Raw genomic sequence first — 15,194 nt, forward strand, 5'->3', positions numbered from 1 at the left:
AATAGGCTACGGCAACATCCGATTTCCAAGCAGAAATCTCAGAACATCTCAATATGTCATGGCAAGAACAATGGATTTTTATTTCAAATTGTATTTGCACTGTCTAGGTGTGCACTACTAACATTCATAAATCTGTCTTGTTCTTTGCACTCATAAGATGTCATTTCTCCTCACCCCCAAACCCTGACGTGTATTTCCTGTTGTTTGCCTCCGCTTCTGAGTTTAGCAAGAGGTGTTACGAAGTAGAGGGTGGTGCTCAAGTCTTACAATGCGCACATCCCCTAAAATATTTTGCCAGGAAGATGAAGCTTCTCTCAATGAAGAAGCCACAGGAACTGGTAGGTCTTAGATGAGTTAAGTCAAACCAGTAACTACTGAAAACTGGCAGGCAGCTGTTTCTGAAGCCGATAAAAATCACTGCTGAGTGAGTCTAACATGTTTCTTGGAAGAGCTGAAAAGGACACACACTGGACCCTGACATAACAAAACGAGGGCAAATCTATTTCAGTCCCCAAAGGAAAAAAACCAACAAAACAAACCAAAACAACAACAACAACAAAAAAAAAAAGAAACAAAAAATCCAACAAAAATAAATCCACAAAAACCAAGTCAGAACTTATTATTGGAGAACAATAGTAAAAACATAACCAGACTTTGTCTGGCACTGGTATCAAGCTGGAGATTCAACTAAAAAATAGAAGAAGAAAAAATGTGGCCCAATATCCTTTGCTAACCTAGAACACTATTGAAGGGTTATAGAACTCAACCGTGACCAGATTGAGTGGGACTTTCCATCTGCTGCTCACCATTATAGAAGCAATGGGTGGAGCAGGAAGGAATGCAAGCCTAATGCTGAACAATAGCCTGTCTGTGCCTAACAAATCAGAGAAACTGTGCAATAATATTTCATCCGTGTGAAAATGTAACACCTAAAATACTGCGAGGTCAGCGAGACCTTTTGTGATCAGCTTTGTAAGTGCTTCTCATGCATGGTGATGTTCATTGTCGGCTGCTTTAGGCACATTATTTTCCAAAAGACCTTAAAAGTGCTGAACGTTTAGGCCAGTTCCTCCCTGGTTTTCCTTTTGCCAACCCCTATAAGCCATTTCCTATCACCTCTCCTTTTATCTTCCACTTCCCTGTCTATCTGGCTAACTATCTTCTAAGTGCACCAAATTTTAGAAGGGAGAGTGGTGAGAGTCAGGTAAGTTAAATACAAGAACTTCTTTTTTTACAATGCTTTAGTTTCAATTACATGAAAATCTGAGAAAGGCGGCGTGTAAGTGAGATCAGGACTCTTTACATATAATCTCAAGTGAGGACTTAGTCCAGAGTCTCTTTTTTTTTTTTTTGTTTTTTTAAGAACATTTTACAAAATAAAATGCATGAATGGAGAAATAGAAGACAACATAATATCAGAAAGACGTTTTACACTTCAGTCGCTGCGACACTCGTGAACCGATTGAGCTACACCTGCCATCCAACCGTAAGGAACTAAGACCCTGCACTGCGAGAAAGAAAACAAACCCAAACGAAACAAAAAAGCAACTGCATAATATTGTAAAAATGGAGTGCAATGCTACTACAGAATGCAATAAAACATCAGTGCTGCGTCAGACAGCACTCATCAAAATAATTTCTGAAATGTTTCTTCTGAAACACAGACAAAGCAATAAAAAGAGGATATATGTTTATCATTTTAAGCATAACAACGTGAGTTAAGAGCTTAAGAATACAAAAGTACTTGGAATGAATAGTGCTACCCTTTTTTCTCCTAAGTAGGCATAAAAATATTTTCATTTTTCCTTCTTGTTTTTCCATACCATTAATATCAACAAATTTCATTCATTTCATGTTATCGTTTACAACTTTAATGCACACACACAGAAAAAAAAAAAACAAAAAGATACCTACTGCAATAGAAATAGTTGCTTCATTACCTTGTTTGCTACATTTGCAAATGTAAACAGCGAGGCAGAGCCAGAACTGACTCTAATGCATGATGGAATATCTTTGTTGCATACGTACACTGTAGAAAATAATTATTCAATATGTCAGGCACCATTATTTGAAATGTAATACATTAATATTTACTAGAAAAATAAGGTTTTTTTTCTATTTGTTCTCCCAACTTCTTTAATGAAATAAGTTAATCTGACAGTGCATCCAGTAGCTTGTAATATCTTCTACATCCCTGTGGCAAAATAATAAACTACTGGTTGGGACACTATAATGAAAATGATTAAAGTCAGTTCTTGTACACCCTTGTAGCAAGCATGGAGGCTCGTCTAACAGCACCTTTAACCAATTACTTAATATTTAGTTATTTAGCCCTATTTCCCTGAGCAGTTATGCTGAGGAGCTTTCCCTTCATGGATAGTTTTACAAAGCTTTTAAGTATTAAAAATTACTATGAAGACATTTAATGCTACTTAGCAAAAGCTGGTATAAGTCTACTGAAGGGATTGGCTGGTATGTATAGCAATGTTAAGCCTATGGAGAAGTAACCTTAGACTTCAAGGTTTAGAAATGTAATATATTAAAAATATATTAAAATAAAATACAGCAGGTTACCTTGTTCTAAGCAAATTAAACCCGGAGTGTGGCTTCTGTGTTAGATAATTGGCTTGCATAAAATGGTTTCTCTAGACTAAAGTGTGCCAGAAAGAATGTAGTGATAAATGGTAGCTAAAAATCAGCTGAGTCTGAGAAACATCTAGATGAAATTTCTGCCAAAGCTTTGAGGGCAAAGTAATTGTAAGGCATGTTGCAGGGCAGAAACTAGCCCAAATTAAAGGAAAGAAAATGACCTTTTAACACCTCTATATTTCACAAAGTCTAGTTCTTATATACAATGTGCATATGCTCACTGTACCCCTGCAGCAGTATATACATATACACATCTTTGCACTCTTGCCAGTTATGCCTTTCACACAACTGCAAAGGTTATTAATTGTCTGGTAGAATTTTCTCAAGTGTATTTGCCATCATTCACTGCATTCTGGCTAGCTTTGGTGGGCCGTGTCCCACGTAATTATCTTCTCCTCCTTCTGGCCACCATCCAACTGTTCTTTTTTTTTCTTGGTAACCCACTCATTTAAAAGGACAAAAAAAAAAAAAAGAGAAAAAAAAGAGAAATTTAAAAAAAAGGGGAAAAAAAAAGAAAAATAAAGATAAAAAACCCCAAAATAACAAAGGATTTAATGTTGGATAAGGCATGCTCTCTATATGAAGTGCTTTATAGGTCTTCACAAGACATTACAAGCTATTGAATTCCCATCAAGGAAACCTATTTCTGTTTAATTGTGCTAAGTGCTAAGGTTTACTCTTTAGGTTTTCCATTCTTTTCAGCTTGTGCATTGTTCCTGTGTAGGCCTCTCTGGATGTGAGTTGTGAAGTCATACTTGTCCGTGCAAAGATGCTGACATATGCTGCACTGGAAAGGTCCACTCTCACCATGGCAACTCATATGCAAAGCATACATCACTTCATCCAGAAAGACAATGCCACAGTGCACGCACTTGGTAGAAAGTTCATCTTGAGTACTTCTATCAACTTTCTCTGTTTTTACTACATTCAAGGGACCTTCATTTTTTACATTTGGTGGTGCCTTACTCTTTTCCTTGGAGGCACCATTTGCAGTTGGCCCAGGTCTGGAATGCTTTATCGCCAAATCTAGAGGAATGTCATTGTCTGATCCGACAGCTGAAAAATGAGGAGGCAGATTAAAGGTGGGATAAGGCACATAGTTTTGGCAAGGATTTGGTAAGCCAGGCACATGACTCAAGTAGTGTGGATTCCCAGGAACAGACAGCTTATATTTACTCCAGAATCTCAGCCAGTCAGCTTCACTCTGAAAGTCATTGTGTACAAACGGAAGTCCAAAAAGCGGGTACTGGTATTTTTCAATAGGGCTTCCAGGCGGTGAATAGTTTGGGTGCTTCGCAGGTCTCATGTATTTTTCTATTGGGCTGCCTCTCTCTGAGCTTCCTTTCCCTTCCGATATCGATGAACTGTTTCCTGGGTCTCCAGTACTTTCCTGAGGACTTTTTATCTGAATGTGCAAAGGTTGCATCCTTTTGTGAATATCCAGAGTTTGGCTGACCAATATTGGCTGCTGAGCAGAATGGCTTTTAGTCAATGAACCTGGGGCCTCATATTTACTGAGGCTGGGAAGTGGAATTTCTCTCTGATGACCTTCAGGTAAATGATCATCTGACCTCCTCTCTAAGGGGCTTCCATTGACTTGTTCCTCACTGCTACCCCTCTGCTGTTTGTTTAGCTGCTCAGCCTGAAGTGCCTCCGGGTTAAGGCGCTTTCTTGTTCGTCTCCTAATGATCTGTTCACCATTGTTCTGCTTAATGATGTTTAAAGGCCTGGGAGTCTGCACGGAACACACACATAATGAACAAAAGGGAAAAAGAAAGACACATTAAATAAGTCACGGAGACCATGCTCATACAAATGTATCCTTTACACAAAGCTATATGGCAAGGGTTCTACGGGAATGACCAAATCTCAATCCAGATGCTGGTTCCTGTGGGAAGTAATCACGAATTGGTTTGGTTTATCAAACTTACTTGACTGCCTTAGATGTGCCATACCTGTTCATGTAAAAAGGCATGAAATATCCAGGCTGTCAAAGGTTTTATTACCCCATACTGCTGGGAAGTTGTGGGGTAAACAAGCTGAATGCTGAGAGCTGGGGACGAGACGGGAGATGAATGGCCCTTTTCACTAGCATTATTCTATGGACCATCACCAGAGTGAGCACTGGGAGGGGGTTTGCACGAATCTCACCATGACAAGAACTGAGTAACACTTACCTTGATACCCACCCCTCTTTGACACAGACAGAAAATGCACGGAAATACAGAGTTTGCTGACCAACACTGTTGTCACCCAGCAAAAAAGCTGCAGGTCCACTGTGGTGGTGAGTGGGATGATGGTGGCTGGAAAGGGACTAAGAATGATGGAGAAGAAAGCCCAGGCAAACTTTTCCTATGTATCAAAAGTTCTACCCAAGACTTTGTCACCAACTCTCCTTCCTTCATTCCTACTGGATTTCTTTCTAAATGTTACTGATGTTGTGCTCCTAAGTCATGAGGGAGAGAATGTATCCTCTGAAGGACAGAAAAACAGAATCTGTAAAGAAAAAAGCATTCTGGAAGAGCCAGAGGCAAGAAACAAGTTTCCATTTGCTACTTCTGCCAGGTCAGGGTAGAGAATTGAAAATAGTTTTGCATGAAGGAAAAAACACAGTACAAGGAAAGACATCAGGCAATACTCTTTGAAAGGTGCCTTAACAGGAAGGCAATGGTATGTGACTGAAAGGTGGTTCTGTAAGGCCAGTATGTGTTGGTCTAATGGGCAAATGTTAAAGCAATGGAAACTACCCAGAAATCACTCAGTGCGGTGTCCCAGCACTTGTCACTTGTCTCATCCAAATGCAGACACAATTAGTATTCCACTTATATGTTAATTGGGAAATTTCTTTAAAGCACTGCTTTAAAGTGTAGATCAAATTTTGGCATATAGTCACCATCCAAAACAATTTGTACCTTGAATGTAACATAATTTATATATATTCATAACTTTATATTCCTATAAAAATAACTTCCAGAACTGGAAAAGTGCTCACTCTATTATTTGTAGAGATCTAGTTTCTCTCTTGACTTGCCATTTTCCTCTCTTCTTACACCTACTTATTTTCCTGAGGTCAGCTTATCCTTCATAGGCAACTACATTCTGGGCAGTGCAGCTACTTGCCATGATTTTATTTTCTATGAAAACTCTGATCAGAAAAAAATATCCACTTTGATTTAGATTTTTAATAAGCAACATTTAAACTCAGCAGAAAAACAGCACCAGAACCAGCCTCCTCAAACAGATCAAAGCTTTCTATGTAAATTCTAAGCAAACAGTTTGCAGACTCAATAGCCAATTAATATGCATAAGCACATACTGTTTATTACAAGCTTAGTGTAATTTCCTCACCTTTTAATGACAATTGTAATACTGTCATGCTGACATGCTGTGTGATGCTGATGTTGCTCTTATTAAACTTGCATTTGAGGTGCTTAGTGCCATGGTTTAGTTAAACTAGAAGGTGTTAGGTGATAGGTTGGACTCGATGATCTCGAAGGTCTTTGCCAACCTGGTTACTTCTGTGTCATTCTGTGTGGTTTCTAGAATACATACCTCTTTCATATGGTTTCTGGATAACCTTTCAATAGTTTGAAGATGCTTTTAGTCTTACTCTTTGTGCTACAGGTATGAAGTCTTATTGTAGAAGTACTGCAATGTGTCCAGAGAAGGGCAACAAGGACGGTGAGAGGCCTAGAACACAGCCCTGTGAGGAGAGGCTGAGGGAGCTGGGGGTGTTTAACCTGGAGAAGAGGAGTCTCAGGGGTGACCTCACTGCTCTCTACAACTATCTGAAGGGAGGCTGTAGTGAGGTGGGGGTCAGTCTCTTCTGCCAGGCAACCAGCAACAGAACAAGGGGACACAGTCTCAAGTTGTGCCAGGGGAGGTCTAGGCTGGATGTCAGGAAGAAGTTCTTGCCAGAGAGAGTGATTGGCATTAGAATGGGCTGCGCAGGGAGGTGGTGGAGTCACTGTCCCTGGAGGTGTTCAAGAAAAGCCTGGATGAGGCACTTAGTGCCATGGTCTAGTTGACTGGCTAGGGCTGGGTGCTAGGTTGGACTGGATGATCTTGGAGGCCTCTTCCAACCTGGTTGACTCTATGATTCCAAGTAGTTCAAAAACACACTTTCATACCTGTGACTAAGGATCGTCTAACACATTTGCAGCTTTGGCTCTTAAAGTTACATGCTATCAGGAGGTAAAGGTTGCAGGTCTAACATAAAAATTCTTCAGCATGCAAATGAATTGTCTGCTGCTGATTAAAACAGACTCATTCAGTAAAGCTGCTCACACCTTCAGATAGAAATTCTGTATGTAGTTGCAACTAAGACAGACAAAAACAAAATAAGCTCTCTTGATTTTCAGTGGGGCATTAAATTTAGGAAATAGTGGAAATATTAGCAGAACTTTAATTTTCAATTACTCTGTATCAGAAGGTTAATTAAATGTTATACACAACATACTGATGATGATCACAGAATCACAGAATTTTCCAGGTTGGAAAAGACCTCTAGGATCATCAAGTCCAACTTATCACCTAACCCTTCTAATTAACTAAACCATGGCACTAATTGCCTCATCCAGCCTCTTCTTACACATGGATGGTAACTCTACCACCTCCCTGGGCAGCCCATTCCAATGGCCAGTCACTCTTTCTGTGATTTTATACATAGATTTTAATTGCCATCACTTTATCAACCTGAAATCTTCCAACCCCAAATCATAGAATCAACCAGGTTGGAAGAGACCTCCAAGATCATCCAGTCCAACCTAGCACCCAGCCCTAGCCAGTCAACTAGACCATGGCACTAAGTGCCTCAGCCAGTCTTTTCTTAAACACCTCCAGGGACGGTGACTCTACCACCTCCCTGGATTAACAAATCATGAAATTCAACAAGTATTTCATTAAATTAATGTGATCAGACTTAGATGCTACAGGAAATTGCAGTTTTCTCTCCATATTTGTCTAACCCTAGAATAATATGCTGTAACTCCTCACTGAAGCAGTCTGAGGATGTGGCAAGGGAATTGCCATGGAAAAAAAATCTAGTTCCCACGATGGAGTTAGAACTGTTAAAAAACGAGGAACTGCACCACAACAACAATGGCCAAATTCATGATTCTGGGGAGACAAGGCATGCACCTTTCTCTGTCAGCACATGTGAACATTGTGTAAATGTTTCCAGTGAAAGGGATTTTATCCCCCTACTAAACTATTTGACTAACTTGCTGTTGGAATATTACAACACACTTCTGAACAGAACTGTTTATATTAGAGGAGATAAATGTGAAAAGATGTCAAGTTTAATCTAAATGACCCCTAGGTGGATTGAACATTTTTGAAAACACATTGAGAAATTATTCAAAGGTACCACAGAAATGGAAAAAATGTGACTTAGAGCAGGTATCACTTCCATGTGACATTTGTCACTCACTAATACCTAGTAGTATCTGACAGATTTTTTTCTTATTAAATCCAAGTAAAAAAGAATACCTTAGAGGTAAGTGTATCCTGAATATTCTCCAGTTAATGAAGTTCTAATAATGATAATCCAACCAAAAGTGAGCTCATGAAGTATGCAAACTCACTTACAGGTGTATTATACTCAGCTGTGCAGCATAATTTATTGGAACAGGGTAGCTCACAGAAGGCAACAGTTCTGTACCCTTACATTTTTCTGGTTTCAGACATTACTCAGTAACTATGTCATCACAGACTCCTTAATTCAAAAACATATATGACAAATACTTACTGTAGTTTTTAATGAAGAGATGGATGGGCAAATAGATAGAGGAAAACTTCCTCTTTCTGGTGTCAGTCTAAAGAGCATCTTTTTTGCATGGGACTGCCTCATAAGGTGTCCCCAAGGACAAACTTGTTTGGTTACTTCAGACTGCCTACTTACACTGGAGTTGCTATTGTACCACAGCAGAGTGGAGGCTTAATGAAATGTTTGTGTTTGTTTGGTCAGAGTTCAGTTGAAGATACTAATGTCGAGTGTCTGCTGAATGACAGCCTCTTGCCATGCTTGAAGTGTGGAGCTAAAGGACAGTGTCAGCTTTTTGCTTTCCATATGCATAAGGTTTGACATTGTATTGCTAATTATTGTTGGAAGCACATTAGTTAGTTCCTTCTGCTTCATAAGAATTATCTGAGCTATGTGTTTGAATTCAAAACTGATTCTTGTAGCTTTCAGCTCTTCCATAAGCTGTGTTGATTACCACAAGCTATGTTGGACCTTCACCATAGCCATGGTAAGCTTCAACCCTATAGCTTAGAAAAGTAAACTGGAGAAAGGGAAAATGGAGGCTGTGACTGGAAGTTCTAACAATAACTGGCCATCTCTGTGGATGCTCACTGCTGATCAATTTTCTTCAATCAGGTATCATTAGATCTAGAAGTTTGAGAGATCTCCAGGAAGGTGATACTTCCAGTAAGACTCAGCTAAGATGCTAGCTAGAGATCATTCATTAGTCACTCTTTTCCCGGTTAGGTGCTATCTGGCTGGGTTGTTCTGGAGCTTAAAAACAGTTACTGACTTCACATGATGAACAGAGTTAGCCTTTCATCAGAGTGCTGAAAGCAGTCACCATGCTTTCAAAAACTGCAAATGTTTTTATGAAGTGGGTTTGACTGGACAGGTTTTGAGTGAATACATTTGTTATGTGGCCTGTACAAAAGATCAAGGGTAAAATTCACAGAATCTACTGATTCAGAAGCTTATGCCTCAAATATAAACAGAAATAGGCATAGGTGCTTAGGAGACTTAATGCATTTGAAATACAAGTTTTGTAAGTAGCTTTGTTTTGCTGGTTTGGCTTCTTGGTTTTGTTTTGGGGTTTGGTTTTCTGCAACAAGTTTTTTAGAAATATGTGTTTACAGCCACAACATAAGATTGCTGATTTGGGGTCTAATTTGAATTGTTATGTTGCCTTGGCAAACTATCAAAGGCCACCTCAGTTTTCTATTTCTGAAAAATAGTAACACTCTTTAACCTCATGAGAATGTTGTAGAAAAATTGAGTAATTCAAATAAAATCTTGATCACCAGGCTCCTTCATGTGCTTCTATCAGAGATAACCAGGGGATATATTTATCTAGTGAATCTTAACACAAAGGATTCTAAGCATTTTGGCACTGATCCAAGGAAACACTTAAGCATAGCTTTCCTGAGCCTGGATCAGAGCATTCAACATCTTTCAGGATGAAGTCAAATGTCAATAAGATGCCAAGCAATACAGACAGTCAATGTCTACTACTTATTCTCTGCCTGATTCTGAGCATGTTGGATCCTCTCCTCATTGAGTGATTAGTGTCATCAAATGAGTAGCTTCCTTGTGGAGCTATTTCAGAATCCTCCAGCATGCTGTACAAGCTGTATAAAAAAGAAGGAAAAAACCCCAGCACCCTGTATCTCCAGAAAATGTACTGTCAAGAATAAAGGGGGTGAAAGGGGTGAAAGAAAATAAGAAGTGCAGCAAGGGGTACTTTTGACGTAGATAAGACATTGAACTTTAAGAACCTTTTTATGTTGTTTCATTATAAAGAACATGAGGGCTCTTGAACGTAGAGAGCTTTCATCACAACACAGCGTATGCTTTTAAATGGAATTCTCAGAAAAGATGCAATTTTCCCTTTATTTTGTATCAAAATAATTAAATGCATCACTGGTGATCTCAAACACGTCTACCCACAGCATCTCAGCCTGCTTCATAATGAATCACATCTGATCCCAGAGTGACCATACTGCAAAACCCTGCTAGGAAATTAACTGCAGGCCAGGGAGTGGTACTAATCACACAACCAGACAAGACCACAGCTGCCCAGCTTAGCTGTGTAACCCCTTTTTTTTTTTCCCCTGAACAAACCAGTAAGTTCTTCCTACCGAGTGAAGCTTCTGGTAGAGGCCACACGCATTGCATACATATCCACCATTTGCATTCTTTCGCCAGAGAGAGGTCTTTGTGGTCAGGCAATTGGCACAAAAAACACCCGAGCCTCTACGTCTCTGAAACAGGGAAGAAAAAGAAGAAGAAGAAAAAAAAAACCAGGTCAGAGGTGAGTCACATGAGCCGTGGAGTTAGGACAAATCAACACAGGAGTTTTGTCTCTGGACTGGCAACAATGACAGTATAAAACCACACTGCCCATAATGAGGTCAGGTTCAATTGTGCTTAATAGGCACCACTGATTTTCATTATAATTAACCCTAGAGTGATGGATGAGGTGTGTGAAACACCAAAGCCTTTTCAGAATAACAGCTTTAACTTTTTGAACTTCAGGTTTTGTGCATTTAATGATGGTTTCTAAACAGCCAATTCTGAAACCCCCCCCTCTGGAAGCTGACAGAGAACATTCTGTAAACCTTCCCCGCTTCGCTCACCGCATTTCACAACGCATTATGTCTTTTTAGTTTGCTCGATTTTCAAGTGTGATCAGTAACAAGAATGCTGAAAAACCACCATTTCAATTAACTACATTTCATATCTGTGTCACATTAATTCCTTTCACAGAGATTACACTTTGTTAATTGAATACATGATATTCAGTTCCATTTTTCCCCCCTACTCACTTCGGCAATCAGTGTAAGCCACCCTGTATTTCCCACAGCCTACTACGAACAAACCCCTGCCAAACAAATAGAAGTACAATATTCTTAATGAGATCTCTTTCAAAATTCACCCCAAACCTCAGAAAGCTGTCTCATCAATTGATAGATTTATTTCTTTTATATCAGCCATGGAAAGAAAGGCACTGCACAACTTTCCTAACTGCAAATTGATTTTTAACCAGGCTGAGCTGTGCATTCATCAGCTTTCATAACGATCAAGGGATATTTAGAAGTAGACAGGTTTATGAGTATTGCTTGTTAAATTCTTTCTGTGGAGTCATGATTCCATTGAACTTTTCATTGAGGCAAAAGTCAGGCCGTGTTTGTGGGCACAAATACTAATAAGGAGGAAAGGCAACTCTTTTGCTGAAAAAGAAAATCTGAATTTCAACTCTGCTGCCTATTTTGCAAAGGAAAAAAAACATCAGTAAGAAACTTTCATCATCTAAGATATGAATGGGTGAGAACAGGGGTAAAAAAAACCAAAACATCAGCCTGGGTGAAAATGAATTTTATTATAAATTAAAAAGTATTAACACTATAAGCAAAAAAATTCAGGGTTTCATAAAATTTTAGCCATTTATTTAACTTTACTCCATACTGTAGAAGACTGGTGCTCATGCCAGAAAAATACAATGGTTATAATTGTACTCTGATACATTTGAAATGGAAAGCTTTCTGCAGACATAATTTTGGCTTCAAGACTGGAACACTTTCTTGGCATTGAAAGGGCATTTGATTCATCGGGTGTTTCACAATGTATCACTAAAAAGACCTGGTGAGCAGCCAGTTCCCTATAGGGTAATTTTTCCATCCAGATGCAAGTGCTATCAGAGGCCCTCGTCAGCTAAACTAATTATGATCTTGCATTTGCTGATGCCTGCTCACTCTAACGTTCGACATCCTCCATTAATCATCAATACATGGAAAATGAATGAAATGTAAAAGAAAGGAGGGCTGGTAAGCTGCACAGTCATAAAATCTCAAATAAGTGCAATAATTTAACAAGATAGGGGAAACCTTTTTAGTTGAGCACAAAGTCAGGCTAACAATTGCCCTTTTAAACCAAGAACACCATTTCATCGGCAGAGCAGGTTGGGCTACTTTAAAGTGAGACAATAAAATCAAGATTGTCACCAAGATAGTAATCTCTCTCTCACTTCTTTACATCATCCCCTACTTTGTCTCTCAGATAAGAAGCAGTAACAGATTATATTTTTCTCAGTTTACTCATCAGTAGCTCATGTCCTTCAGCAAATATCTAGCTAGCTGTATGCATGACATAGAGTTTGCTCTGGGAAGGTGCAACCACCAGTAGGCTGAAGCTTCCAATCCTTTCTGTGGATGCATATATCCTTGCAGACCTTTACCTGGCTGCTGAAATATTTTCCTTAAGAGTACAATAAAAGCTTCACTAAACTAACCCAACTTTGGTCCACTTAGAGTGAGAAATTTCCAAGTGGAAATGACTACATATAGGCAGGATTCAGATACAATTGAGAACTGTCCTTTCCGTTCCCTACATTTTGTCTGCCAGCTTATGGCTTCTTGCTGTGCTGTATCAACCAAGTGGAGTTCTAATTTCAGTCAGTTTTTCCACCCATTCATTTCTGTTTGTGTTCCTCGAGTTTGGGGAATACTCTACGAAGTCATGGAAGACTTCTAAAATATAGAGAGAGTGTTTTAGTTTATATGCTGCATTTGCACACATTGGAACTATGACAGAGGGGTGTAGTAACACTGGAATCTTCACTGAAGGCTGTGGAACTGATGTATCCCTAAAATATTGACAAAAGTAATTCAATTTTCCTCTATTTTTTTAAAGAAGTACCTGAATCAATTTGTACATTAATTGCAATAAAATAATACAATGATTAGAGCTGACAACAGTGTACATAACTGAGGTCTCTTCCAACCTTGATGATACTGGGATACTGTGATAATACATAGCACATCTACATGTACTTATTTAGTACCTATGAACTGCTTATCCATTTAAGATTTGGAAGTGGCCAGTCTTAAATATTCTTCTCTAAATTTAATGCAAAGTGAATAAATTCACCTTAAATATCCTTCCCTAAATTTAAGGCAAAGTGGGTAAATTCGTCCTAAATATCCTTCCCTAAATATAATGCAAAGTTGCTAAATTCATCTTGCATGCTATTCTAATTGTTGCATTCTATCTTTCTTTATCTTCTCCTATTTCTGTATTATTTAAGGACTTTATGGGATAATCAACAGTAATTTGATTATTCCCCTACCTAACTGTTCCACCCTAGATGACACATACTAATAAACAACTAATTGAATCACCTCTGGAAAAACTTCAAAGCTGTTAATTTGCTGATCATTTTTGTTACATAACATCCTTTCACAGTGGAGACCTACAACTTCAGAGTGAAGTTAGAATGGTGAAACAGGACTGTGGCAGAATTGAACTGAATGTTAGAATCATAGAACTGTCAAGGCTGGAAAAGACCTCAAGGATTATCTAGTTCCAACCCTCCTGCCATAGGCAGGGACACCTCAGACTAGATCGGGTTGCTCAGAGCCCCATCCAGCCTGGTCTTAAAGACCTCCAGGGATTCCTGACTATCAGATCCCCCTAACTTGCTTGTCAAAACACACCTGATTATGTAAGCAAGAAAATACTGAGGCTGTTCTTAAAAGTCTAATGTGCCTCTTGTCACAAAATCAGACTGGTAGGGATTGAAAGGGACCTCCACTGATGTTCTTAAAGGAAGTTTATTACCAAATTTCAGAGAAGTTATTTGCCACAGAAATGATCTCATTTTTTTCAAATGCTGGATGTTCATCAGTGCTGACACTTCCACTCCTAGGGGTGCTACTGCTTCTTCATGAGCCTGTTTGGCTTTGCAAACCCATTGTTTGTACTAGTCAATAATCATGGCCAATATTGTTGGTTTTCCAGGTAGTCTCAGAACAAGCACCTGAGCTTGACCCAGCAGTCTGTGCAACAGCTGTAGTCCTCAGCCTCCATAAAACCCAATCTTTTCACAGAGAGAGTGATTTCCCTTTGGAATGGGCTGCCCAGGGAGGTGGTGGAGGCACCGTCCCTGGGAGTCTTCAAGAAAAGACTGGATGAGGCACTTAGTGCCATGGTCTAGTTGATTGGTTAGGGCTGGGTGATAGGTTGGACTGGATGATCTTGGAGGTCTCTTCCAACCTGGTTGATTCTACGATTCTATGATTCTATGAGCCCAAGCACACTGCTAAGTACCACCCTAGCCACTGTTTTCTAGAAATACATGATGACTTTCTTTTTTCCCCAAATATTTATTACAGTTAATCTCATAAAATCAGCACAGAAAAGATACATTGACATAACTAGTCACGGGAGGGTTCGACTCACAGATAAAAAGGTTTCAGTCCGTGATCTATGCCACTAGCACTAGCTGGAGCTACCCATAAGAATATTCTATACATCACTGGAATAAGCCAAAAGGGTCTAAATAACTTAAATATGAATCTATCACGTCAAGTTTTAATCACCTGGAGCCTTAGAGTCACTACACTGCAATCCCAAATCCCGAGGGAGCTAGTGCAAGCAAAGAGCCTGTCTCTACTTCCATTCCACTTCTTAGGTCCGAGTGTTTAGTATCACCATTGTCTCAAGTCACATTGGCCTGACACTTGGTGCATGTTTTTGTCAACTGTTTGGGATGTTTTTATTATTTCCTGGTACTGAAAATTCTCTTTAAAATCAGTTCAGCTGTTTATAAATTGGAGATTAGCCAAAACTTGGCATGAGGGGGAGGAGGGACAGAATGGAATTCAAGTTTTTCAGATAGCTTCCTGACCAATCTACAGGCACAGCAGCTTTCCTCTGGGCACAAACCCCCCACGGTTTAGTGTTTTGGTAGCAGCAAAGAAACAAGTGGATTAGTATTTTTCTGTAGCTAAGCTATGGAAGTTTG

General features: G+C 39.3%; 1 protein-coding gene across 4 annotated transcripts in view; it reads right to left on the reverse strand.

Annotated features, from left to right (window-relative positions):
* Nucleotides 1-560: 560 nt before the first annotated feature.
* TRPS1 (transcriptional repressor GATA binding 1) overlaps nt 561-15,194 on the reverse strand; it is a 224,904-nt gene continuing 210,270 nt past the window's right edge. For all 4 annotated transcript variants that reach the window (XM_064154176.1, XM_064154177.1, XM_064154173.1 and 1 more), the window contains 2 exons: nt 10,531-10,653; nt 561-4,384 (listed from right to left, as the gene is read on the reverse strand). In XM_064154176.1, coding sequence (XP_064010246.1) covers nt 3,323-4,384; nt 10,531-10,653 — 1,185 coding nt within the window. In that variant the 3' untranslated portion in view covers nt 561-3,322. The remainder of the gene's footprint in view (nt 4,385-10,530; nt 10,654-15,194) is intronic.

Source organism: Pogoniulus pusillus, chromosome 14 (genome assembly GCF_015220805.1).
Source record: "Pogoniulus pusillus isolate bPogPus1 chromosome 14, bPogPus1.pri, whole genome shotgun sequence".
In the NCBI taxonomy this organism is placed as follows: Eukaryota; Metazoa; Chordata; class Aves; order Piciformes; family Lybiidae; genus Pogoniulus; species Pogoniulus pusillus.